The sequence below is a fragment of the Phacochoerus africanus genome, chromosome 2 (genome assembly GCF_016906955.1).
Source record: "Phacochoerus africanus isolate WHEZ1 chromosome 2, ROS_Pafr_v1, whole genome shotgun sequence".
Lineage (NCBI taxonomy): Eukaryota > Metazoa > Chordata > Mammalia > Artiodactyla > Suidae > Phacochoerus > Phacochoerus africanus.
Window position 1 is genome coordinate 37,125,757 of NC_062545.1, and position 12,051 is coordinate 37,137,807.

Sequence of the window (12,051 nt, forward strand, 5' to 3'; positions counted from 1 at the left end):
GAAAATGAGGTGGGCCAGGGCCAGGAGATCCTGAAAATTCCTTAGGGCTGATACAGAAGAGATTATCTAGTAGTGATGCTAATGCACACTTCCATTTAGGGATGCACAGGCATATTTCAAGATAAAGCATTAGAAAGCAACCATTAGGTGATCCTCAAATCAGGAGTTTCAATCCAAAATTATTAAGATAGGGTCTTTGAAACTTAACTTTTTGGGATTTTTTTTTTTTTGGTCTTTTACCTTTTTAGGGCCATACCTGCAGCATGTGGAGGTTCCCAGGCTAGGGGTCCAATTGGAACTGTAGCTGCTGGCCTAGGCCACAGCCACAGCAATGCCAGATCTGAGCTGTGTCTGCGATCTACACCACCGCTCACGGCAACACCGGATCCTTAACCCACTGAGCGAGGCCTGTGATCGAACCCGCAATTTCTTGGTTCCTAGTTGGATTCGTGTCCACTGCACCACCACGGGAACTCTGAAACTTAACTTTTTATTTATTCATTTATTTATTTGTTTATTTATTTATTAGGGTCTCAGCCACAGCATATGGAGGTTCCCAGGCAGGCATCAAATTGGAGCTGTAGCTGCCAGCCTACACCACAGCCACAGGGGCCACAGCTACAGCCACAGGGCCCTATGCCACAGTCACAGCAACACAGGATTCTTAATCCATTGAGTAAGGCCATGGACTGAACCTGCTTCTATATGGACACTAGTTGGGTTTGTTAACCCCTGAGCCACAATGGGAACTCTGAAACTTAACTTTAGTTTGATGTTAACGATGTTATCAGAGAGAGAGAGAACCGTCAGCAAAGCAGGTAGATAAAGGATTATTTACTAAACACAATCATACAATGTTTATGAAACCACAGGGTAAAAGAGGGCAATAAGAAAACAGAGACTAACTACTCAGGAAGGAAAAGAGATGGGGTTGTGGGGGGGAGAGTTTAAAAGCAGTTTTTAGGATTTCTGATACATACTGCGGTAGCAGGCAAAAATCAGGGCAAATCTTCCCTTTGCTCTCCTCTGCACACCAGTAGAGATTTGTGCAATGTGGTGCAGCTATGGGTTTGGCCTAACCCTTTCCTGACTTTACATTTCTCCCTGGAGCTCTTGCATGGGTACATGCCCCAGAGCAAACTGCCCTAGGTTGTCACAGGCTGGCTTTTAAGCAGGTTCTGTTGGTAATTCCACCTTATGGAATTAAGTCAGAGGCATTTGAAAAGCTTTAATCACTTGGGCTGCCTCTTTTCTGATAATGTTTGTTTGTGTTTGTTTTTGCTTTCAGTAGCTTGATGCATTCTAATAGCCAAACTGCAAGTTTATCTTTTCTCATTCGCTCTCTCATTTCCTAGTAATTAATCATGGTGATTTACTATTTTAATAGTACCACTGATTGTTGGCCTTGTCCTGCTATCCCCATGCTCCTGAAGTGACATTCCTTTGGATATGTTTTTCTTTTTCACTGCTAATCTTCACAAAAGGTCAAGGCAAGCATGACAATTAAATCGTGCATTTCTGAATTGAAATAACTATGCTGTTCTTTCATCTTGCATTCTCAGCTTAAGCAGCCCCTTCACTCTACATTTTAGGAACAACTGAGCAGGTTTTCATGAACCAAGGTCACTCTTACTATCAGAATCAGTTTGGATGCAGACTGAGAAGGTGCTAGAGCTTTTGGAATCACTATGTAGAACATCCGTAAGTTAAAAAAGAACCCTGATCTAAATTCACATCTTATATAAAACCTAACACAAGATGAATCACCAACTTAAACATGAAACACAATACTGCATATGTTTAGAAAAAAATGAAAGAAAATCTTCAGGACCTAGGGCTGGGCAAAGAGTTGTTAGACTTAATGCCCAAAGCATAATCCATAAAAGGAAAAACTAATAAACTGAATTACATCAAAATTAAAAACTTTTGCTTTGCAAAGACTGTTTGAAAAGCCACAAACTGAAAGAAAATATTGGCAAACCACATATCAAAGGACTTATATCTAGTCTGTATAAAAAACTCTCAACACTGACCAATAGGATAATAAACAAGCCAGCTTGAACCCAGGCAAATGACATGAAAAGACATTGCATTAAAGAAGATGGATACCACATGAAAAGATGTTCAACTTCATTAGTCATTAAAGAAATGCAAACTAAAATCACAATGAGATGTCACTACAAACCTATAAGTATGGTTCAAATAAGAGTGACAATACCAAATACTGACGAGGATGCCAAGAAACTGGATCATTTATACACTGCTGATAAGAAGGAATGGAAAATGGTATAGTCACTCTAGAAAAGAGTCTGGAAGTTTCTTACAAAATTAAACATATCCTTATCATTTGACTCAGCTATTCCACTGGGCATTTATCCCAGATAAATTTAAACTGATATTCACACACAAAACATTTTTACACAAATGATCCTAGCTTTATTTGTAATAGTCCCAAGCTGGAAACAACCCAAATGTCCTTCGGTGGGTGAATGGTTTAAAAATTTTGATACATTCAGTAAGAAAAAGGAAGAAACTATTGATACTTGCAACAACACCTTGGCCAGATCTCAAATGCTATGAGCTGAACGTCTGCGTCTCCCAAAACTTCATACTTTGGAACCTTATGCCCAATGTGATGGTATTAGGAGGTACAGGCCTTTGGGAGGTGATTAGGCCATGAGGGGAGAACTCTTATGACTGGGATTAGTGCACTTATGAAAGAGGTCTTGCCCTTTTCACCACGTGAGGGTACAGTGAGAAGAGGGCCTTTGATGAACCACGAAGAGGGTTTTCACCAGATATAGAACCTGACCATGATGGCACCCTGACCTTGGACTTCCAGCCACCAGAACTGTGAGCAATAAATTGTTGTTGCTTATAAGCCATTCAGTCTGTGGTATTTTGTTAGACCAGTCTGAATAGACTAATATACTAAGGGAACTCAGCTAAGTGAAAAAACCCAATCTCAAAAGGTTAGATACTGCATGGCTGCATGAATATAGTCTTTTTGAAATGACAAGCTATAGAAATGGAGAACAGATTAGTGGTTGTCAGGAGTGATGAGCAGAAGGAAGGAGGTGAAAATAGCTCTTTGATGGAACTGTTGTGTTTCTTGTCTGTGATGGTGGCCACACAAATCTCCATGTAATAAAACTGAGCAGAACTAAATACATACACACACACACTCACACATAAATGAGCACTTATAAACCTGGCAAAATCTGAATAAGGTCAATGGATTGTATCAATTTCAATTACTGAGTTGTGATATTTATTATACGATAGTTATGTAAGATGAGAAACTGAATGAAGGGTATAAGATATCTCTGTATCATTTCTTAGAACTACATATGAATCAAAAATGAAAAAAAGAAAAAAAAAGAACTACATGAGAATCTATAATTATCTCAAAATAGACATTTTGAAAATCACTATATAGTTTTAATTCATTGTAAGTGTCCTAACTTTCTATGTTTCACCCATTAGATGCCTGATTTCTTCCTTCCCCAATCTTGCTACTCTCTGTGATCCTAAAGGGGAAAATAATTCCTTACAATTAGTAGTTTAACTCTTGCTTTCCCAAAACTCTTATTTATGGTTTACCAATACCAAGTGACAAATGTCCTTTGGATATAACCTTATATTTGAATATTGACTCTTGGAGTTCCTCTCATGGCTCAGTGGTTAACGAATCCGACTAGGAACCATGAGGTTGCAGGTTCGATCCCTGGCGTTGCTCAGTGGGTTAAGGATCCACACTGCCGTCAGCTGCAGTGTAGGTTGCAGACGCAGCTCAGATCCTACGTTGCTGTGGCTGTGGTATAGGCCAGCAGCTACAGCTCTGATTCCACCCCTAGCCTGGGAACCTCTATATGCCTTGGGAGCGGCCCTAGGAAAGGCAAAAAAACAAAATAAATAAAGAAAGAAAAGAAAAGAAAAAGAAATTATCACAACACGGTCAATCAACTATACTTCAATAAAACTTTAAAAAATGAAAAAAAAAATGTAATTTTAGGATTTCTTGCTGTGGTTAAGATGGAGAAGCAAATTTAATTTAATTGTGACGTAGGCCGGCAGCAACAGCTCCAATAAGACCCCTAGCCCAGGAATCTCCATATGCTGAGGGAACGGCCCTAGAAAAAGGCAAAAAGACAAAAAAAAAAAAGAAATGAATATTGACTCTTACACTATATAAAATGGAGAAAACACTTTCTGAGTTATTTCATCGGTAAAATGGGGAAACCCTGTTTCAGAAAAAGTTTATTGTGAAGAAAGTAAAGTTAGTAAGTGAAGTACTTGTCACACAGTGGTTCCTTAAATGTTCATTCCCTTTGTTTTCCCATTAACAATCAAAAAGCTAACTTAATTTCTGGAGAAAAACCTCAACAAAAAACTGGTTTTTGGTTTCCAAGATTTATATTTGTAAAATAGGAAATGCATCTTTAACAAGCATAGACAGGGGGTTGCAGATGTGGCGAGGCTGAATTCATTTCTTAAAAAATGGTTCAGTTTAGGAGACTATAATGACCATTTCAAGCCTCTGTTCTCGCTCTGAGTCTGAACATTCCAGCCATCAAAATGATTTATACATGTTTTAGCATACCATTTATGTTATTTTGATTAGTAAGTGGCTGCCACAGAGATGTTTAAATCTGTAAATGGTAACCAGTCAACACTAGATTGCTTCTATTCAGATACCAACACATGTATGTATGTTGGACAAGTTGAAGCTTTAAAAATCACAAGGACTCTAATGATACAATTTCATCCAAAATTTACCTGCAAAGATACTTCTTCATAATAAACTGCCCATGCAGTCATAAGCTTTAAATATGTCATAAATTTTTTAATATAGCTCAGCTAATTAAGCCACAGAGCAGCAGGAACTAAGTCCTTAGGATTTAAAATGCAATGTCAATGGCTAAACATGAGATTCTCAGCAATCTGCAGTTCTAGTGCATAATGATCATTCCCTGAGCAGCACTGGCCTGAGAGAACTGTCAAAGGTGTAAAGAGAAGAAATAAATGTTATTTCTCTAGTGTAAATTAGAGAAAAGATGAAATGAAGTATATCTAACTTCTACCAATTATCTTCTCTGTTTATGAATGGTCACAAATCACAAAATGCCAAGTAACACTTAAGGACAAAGTCCCCTCAAAAATTTTTTTAAGTACTGATATAATTTTGCAAAACAAATGCTTACCGAGCAAAATAACTTTGTTTCCGTTCCTTCTTCTCCTCCTTGGTATCCATAATATGCTATCAAAAGTGCAAAGTATTTGGAAAGTCCTTTTTAATCAATGAGTCATAACCCTGTAATAAAAAAAAATGACCTTAAATTAAGTAGTTTATGATGGCCAATGTGAAGAATTAAGCAGAGTAGAATTACATGGCCCCAACAAATGGAAGCTAAACTTTAACCAGTAAGCACAGTCACATGAGCATACATGAAACACAAATGCCCCTGCAGGAAAAGAGGGGTCAGGAAACTACAATTAGAACAGAGGTGTCAAACTATAAAATAAAAAGTGCCCAGGAAAATAAACTGAAGCATTTTACTCCTAATTAACAATTATTTCAAAATGTGCTAAAACAAAAATCACTGACTTTGGAAGTTTTGGGGCTAGCTGTGCAGGAGCTAATTTTTTTTTTTTTTTTAATTCACTCTTTTCAAGCCACTAATGACAAACATGTCTCATAAGTAATGATGGATCACTTTGGCATTTTACAAGAATGCTTTTTCTTCAAAAATAAAAATAACATCATGTGTTTTATTTTGGAAACATGCCAGTGAGTACATCCCACTTGAGCAAATGTGGAAATAAAAGTACAAAGCCCCAGGAGTTCCTGTCGCAGTGCAGCGAAAACGAATCCGACCAGGAACCAGGATGTTTCAGGTTCGATCCCAGGCCTCACACAGTGGGTTAAGGATCCTGTGTTGTCGTGAGCTGTGGTGTAGGTCACAGATGCGGCTCGGATCTGGTGTTGCTGTGCCTGTGGCGTAGGCTGGAAGCAACAGCTCTGATTAGACCCCTAGTCTGGAAATCTCCATATGCCATGGGCATGGCCCTAAAAGGACAAAAGACAAAAAAAAAAAAAAGAAAGAAAGAAAGAAAAAGAAAAAAAAGAAAAAAAAATACAAAGCCCAGGAAGCTATTCTTCAGAAGGGCTTTAGACATGAGCCTCCTGCTCTCCTCCTCTCCCACCCCTGCAATCCTCACCTGTGTTTCCCAGGAGCAACTCAGTTTAAACCTATAATAAGAGGTTGTCTCCAGATCAATCTTCCTTAAATACCACTTTCATCAGGACATGCCTCTGCTCAAAAATTTCCAATGCTGGAGTTCCTATTGTGGCTCAGCAGGTTAAGAATCCAACCAGAAACCATGAGGATAGGGGTTCGATCTCCGGCCTCGCTCGGTTGGTTAAGGATCCAGCGCTGCCATGAGCTGTGGTGTAGGCTACAGATGCAGCTCGGATCCCAAGTTGCTATGGCTGTGGTACAGGTCAGCAGCTGAGGCTCCAATTCAACCCCCAGCCTGGGAATTTCCATATGCCACAGGCGAGGCCCTAAAAAGGTTAAAAAAAAAAAAAATTACCAATGTGTACTTACTGCCTGATTCACTAATCTAAATTTTCTGCAGAGAATTAACCTTTCCTTAACTGTTTTTTTTTTACCCTGAATGGGTCTCAAAGTGAAAGCAGGAGTTCCCGTCGTGGCGCAGTGGTTAACGAATCCGACTAGGAACCATGAGGTTGCGGGTTCGGTCCCTGCCCTTGCTCAGTGGGTTAAGGATACGGCGTTGCCGTGAGCTGTGGTGTAGGTTGCAGACGCGGCTTGGATCCCGTGTTGCTGTGGCTCTGGCGTAGGCCGGTGGCTACAGCTCCGATTCAACCCCTAGCCTGGGAACCTCCATATGCCGCGGGAGCGGCCCAAGAAATAGCAACAACAACAACAACAACAACAACAACAAAAAAGACAAAAGACAAAAAAAAAGAAAAAAAAAGTGAAAGCAAAGAATATTCATCAATCAAAATTAGTTACTAATTCATTTCAACTCCATAAACAACTGAATTCACAATATATATTCCAAGAAAGGTACTGTGATAAGTATCAGAGACCAGAGATAAATAAGACATGATATTTGCCCTAATGGAATGGACTGTTTTGTGAAGGAGACACTTAGGTTTTCAGGTCATTGGGATACGAACTGCTATGGAGAAGGCACAGAGCCTAGAGGAAGAATACTTAGCCTTATGCAGGGCCCACCCCACTCAAGATCTGAAAGAGAGTATGGGTTCCTAGTTACAGGGTATAGGAAGCAGGTCCAGCTTGGACAAAAGCAAGAAAACACAATATCACTCTGCTGCTCCAGGATCAACTGCGAAGCAGGGCAACAGTGGGAGCTGAGGATGAAGACACGGGCAGGACGAGGGCCATGCTGCCAAAGAGCTTGAACTTCAACCTCTCCACGCACTGTGTGCTGCCCACTGCCTTCGCTGTACATATGGAGCACCTGTGTCACTAAGTGGTTATGCTGACCCAGCAGATATTACCAAAGGGAGGGAGGGAGTGTAAGAGGCACAATGACAGAAGATGGACTCGAGAGGATCACAGCAGGGTGAACAGACCTATTAGAAAGATATTACAGTAATATGAGTTGAGAGAGCAAGGCCCACACTTAGGCCAGCAGTACTGGACATAGTAAGAGGGACCATGACTTCAAAAAATATTTAGAAGGCAAATGAGTCCAGTTTGGGTGACTCATTCCATGTAGACAATAGGGAACAGGAAGGAATGACAAATGCCCTCCAAGTTTCTATTTAGGGACTGGGTAGACTGTGATACCACAGATAGGGCACAATCTAGGAAGGGGGCATGTGTGTGGGACGGGGGAGCAGAGCTAGATGAAAGATTGGTTTTGGACATGTTGCCTCTGAATGTCTACGGAATAGTCAGGTGCAGGTATTCACCAGATGTTTGGTTTCATGGAAAGCACAGGAGTGCAGGGAGGGCTTGAGAAAAAGAATTAGAAATTACCAGCACATGGCAGAAGTTAAGGAAAAAGAAAAAAACACTACAATGAGGAGAACACCCTGCATGCAGAACTACTGTACCCAAGGCCCTACATGGAAACAATGGGGGACAAGGTCTCAATTGCTACTGGTTTATCTCTGCATCCTTGACATGGTGCCGCCCTCAAGGAATTTACCAACCAGTACGGAAAATAAGATGTGTGCCAGTTAACTAAAATGTAGGGTTAGTAACCGTGAGCTGTCCAAAGAATTAACACTCAGAATCCAGAAGACACTAAGTTCCATTTTGACTGAGGTGACAAAGTCAACCTTCCAGCGTGGTGAGGATTTCAATCGGTAACGAATAAAGAGAGACAGCATTCCAGAAAGAGGGGACACCGAGCATACGTACGAACACAAAAGGGCAAGACACATTAGGTAAGACGGGGAGAGTAGCCTCTGAGCCGGGAAAAGGAAGCAGCGGTGATGCCTGCTTGCCATGTCATTATTCCAACAGATCCGAGTGTCCTTTCTTTTTATCCTAACACCCACATTACGACGTAGGTATCCTTACTTCCCTTAAACTGAGGCTGAGAGACACTAATTTCCCAAGTTCAACATTACCAGCTATGGTGGAGCAGGGATTTAAATCTGGTTTGGTGTACATTTCAATGCCTTTTGATAACCTTTTGGGGCCAGAAAGCATTTAGAGATAATCTAGGAAAAGTGGCCTGGAATCAGCAGCATCTGATGCCTTGGCATAGATTCTACAGGTTAAGACAAAGGTACCTGGCCACAGGCAGGGAGGGGCTCACTGAGACCTTCAACAGGACCTCCCAGGTGGAGCAGCAGGAATGAAGCCGTGCCTCAGTGAATACTCATTCAAGAATGTGGGCAATGATGGGGGGGGGATACGCCGGGGTTGTGGGATGGAAATTCTATAAAATTGGATTGTGATGCTCATTGTACAACTACAAATGCAATAAATTCATTGAGTTTAAAAAAAAAAAAAAAGAATCAGGCCTGGAATAAGTAAGTAAGTAAGTAGGTAAATAAATAAATAATTTGGGCAATGAAGGAAGGAAAAGAAAAGATGTTGGCCAAGTGTCCAAGCCTCTCACACTGTGACCTGAACCCACTGGGCTCCTCCCCTACTCTGTACCTTAATCCTGACTCTCTTCCCAAGCTTGAGGTAGCCTTGCCACACTCCTTCTCTGACCAGATCTAGCACAAGCCCCCATCCTGCTGCAAAGCCTTCCCTGATTACTTGCAGGCCCTTCCCTCTCTTTCTTATGAGTTTATTTCACATGTCACCTACCACTGACTGTGAGGCGCTAAACCATATGCTAGCTGACAATGCCACTTCACTCCACCTTCTCAGCCCCAAACAAACCACAGTTCCTTCAAGTCAAAAACCACCATGTTTCATATTTTCCTTATACTTCCCTAAATACCTAATGCAGAACTAGGCAGAAACTCCACAGAAAAAAAAGCTCAAAGAGGACCTAATCTAGTCCTGGGGATAAGGTCAATTTTTTGGCAGACTGATATCAACCCAAGGATTCCTCTCAAATTAACAATTACTTGGAAATGGGGAAGGGAGGCTCAAGCCAGGCTCTCTCGAACTCCAGAAAGAATTAGAACCCTGGCTCTCCAACCCCACCCTGGGCCAGGTGGTTTATTTTAAAGCTCCTCTCCTGCGTGCCACCATATGTGATGATCTCTGTTTATTAGATTTCCTCTCATGAATAAAAATGAAGTCATAACAATCTAATTGGAAAATTTTTATATTTCAGGCTGAGCCAGAAACTAATATTTGGTTCTAGTGGAAAAATATTGACAAAATAAGCACGAGAGAAAAAGATTAACTGATCTAAGAACTGACATCTGGTGCTGCTGTGTCCATTTAGAACTGGCAGAGCTCTTTATCCATTTTCTACTTGATAAATTAAAAATATCCTAATCTTTGGTTTATTTTAAATTTCTGGGTAGGTATATATTTCTTAAACAAGACAGATATGGTCCTTTCAGATCCAGACACACCCACAGATTAACCAGAAAGAGACTGGCAAAGGATGTTATAAAAATGATTTTCACAGAGCACCACCCAGCAGCTTTCACGCTTCAGTGAAGAACTGGAGCTCCCTAAATCAATCTCTAATGGGAACTACATTTTCCATTATATGTGGTTATAATGGGCTTCTTAAAAGCCCTTCTTTCACTTAGTGTTGACTTTTCCCTCACATCAATAAACCCTAGACTCATCCAAATACTGCATTATAAGAGTCTCCTGCATTTACAGTTTATTACAGGCCAAAAAGAATTTTATGGGGGAGCACAAGATGTTTCTTCTCTCTAAACATTTCTTGTTGTGATCTTAAATCAGGATGGTCAATTTAAACCTAAATTCAGTTCATTATTAAAAAAAAAAAAAAAAAAGTCAATACGAGTCCTTACCTCATAAAAGCTGTGTGGAAGACAGAGAATTTTCTGTATTATTAACAAATGTCTGATGCTCCTCATGACACTACTTAGAAGAGATTTAAGGACAGTGCTATCAGACTCCCTAACTACAGCAATCCAGTGTGGACCCACACAACCCAGAGTGGCTTTTTGGTTTCATTCTAACACGTTGCAGCTCTGTTCACTCAGACACAACCAGTTGGGACTAGAAAAACACTGGAGCACCCGTGATGTCCATCACTTGTTTTCCCAACAACATGTTTCCTATTATACAAATGAAATAATGACAAGAACATGCTTTGAGGCTTGGTCATACTAAATTTGGCCACATAAGGAACAGACTAAAATGTACCTTTGTATGCAGACATTTCCACCTAGAAAATACTTCATTTATACTAAAAGATGACAGCTGTGTAGTTTTTCTCAAAGCTACACAGCCATCTAAACATAGAAAGGGCATTCAAATATCAGCATTAACCAAAGTTCAGAAATTTGAATAGTCTCTTTAACAAGAAACCTGGGAAGAAAGACACAGAAATAGAACCAAAGTGCATCACAAACATATAAGGTGAGCCATCTAGGAGATAACGCCCCCAGATAAACAAATGTGTGTCACAGAAACAAAGCAACAGAAAACAGAACTTAGCAACAAAGAAGGAAAAAGTTTTGCCTGAATCAAAGTGATGATCGGGAGTTCCCGTTGTGGCACAGTGGTTAAAGAATCCGACTAGGAACCATGAGGCTGCGGGTTCGATCCCTGGCCTTGCTCAGTGGGTTAAGGATCCGGTGTTGCCGTGAGCTGTGGTGTAGGTTGCAGATGTGGTTTGGGTCCCGCGTTGCTGTGGCTCTGGTATAGGCCGGCGGCTACAGCTCCGATTTGACCCCTAGCCTGGGAACCTCCATATGCCACAGAGCAGCCCAAGAAAATGGCAAAAAGACAAAAAACAAACAAAAAAACAAAAAAAAAAACAAAGTGATGATCAAGGACAGGCCCGTGGTCTACTGCTTGAACGGGACAATAGATGGCAAAATGCATGGAGAATACATCAACCCTTAGACCACTACACTTTGTCTAGGGAATTGAAATTAGACCTGAAAAGAATTAAGTAAATGAGGGTTTCGGTGCCCTTTTACCTAAGATGAGTACGGGATTTCATTAAAGTTCCTAGGTACTCTAAACGAAGACCCATTTCTGGGCTAAACCAATCACTTCATAAATTCTCCCTAGGAAGAGAATGTGCAAATGACATTTCTAAAACATCACTGGCAGGGTCAGGAATTGTTGAACATGGTGGAAAGTGCCAAAAGCCTGACAAGAGGCAAATACATTTCAATTCTCAACAAGAGTTATAAAAGGGAGAGTGCAAATTATACACTGGAGATCATCATAGATCCCCAGCAAAACTTTAGACATAATTATTTAGGGCAAGGACTTGGAAGAGGCGGCAGTGAACCCTGAGATCCAGGCTGTTCACAGAAAATCAGCCATTCAGCAGAACAACAGCAAGTAGATCTCTTTTTGAAGCATCTGCCATGGACCCAGTACTCTGCTGGAGAAAATGAAGATGCAGGCG

At 40.7% G+C, this 12,051-nt stretch overlaps 1 protein-coding gene across 13 annotated transcripts in view; it reads right to left on the reverse strand.

Moving 5' to 3' along the window:
- The window catches only part of NCOA7 (nuclear receptor coactivator 7), a 151,814-nt gene that overhangs the window by 118,351 nt on the left and 21,412 nt on the right, over positions 1–12,051 (reverse strand). For all 13 annotated transcript variants that reach the window (XR_007132025.1, XM_047759289.1, XM_047759223.1 and 10 more), the window contains one exon: positions 5,205–5,314. Coding sequence is in view for 12 of the 13 variants with exons in the window: in XM_047759289.1 (XP_047615245.1) it covers positions 5,205–5,254 (50 nt within the window). In the remaining variant the exon portion in view is untranslated. The remainder of the gene's footprint in view (positions 1–5,204; positions 5,315–12,051) is intronic.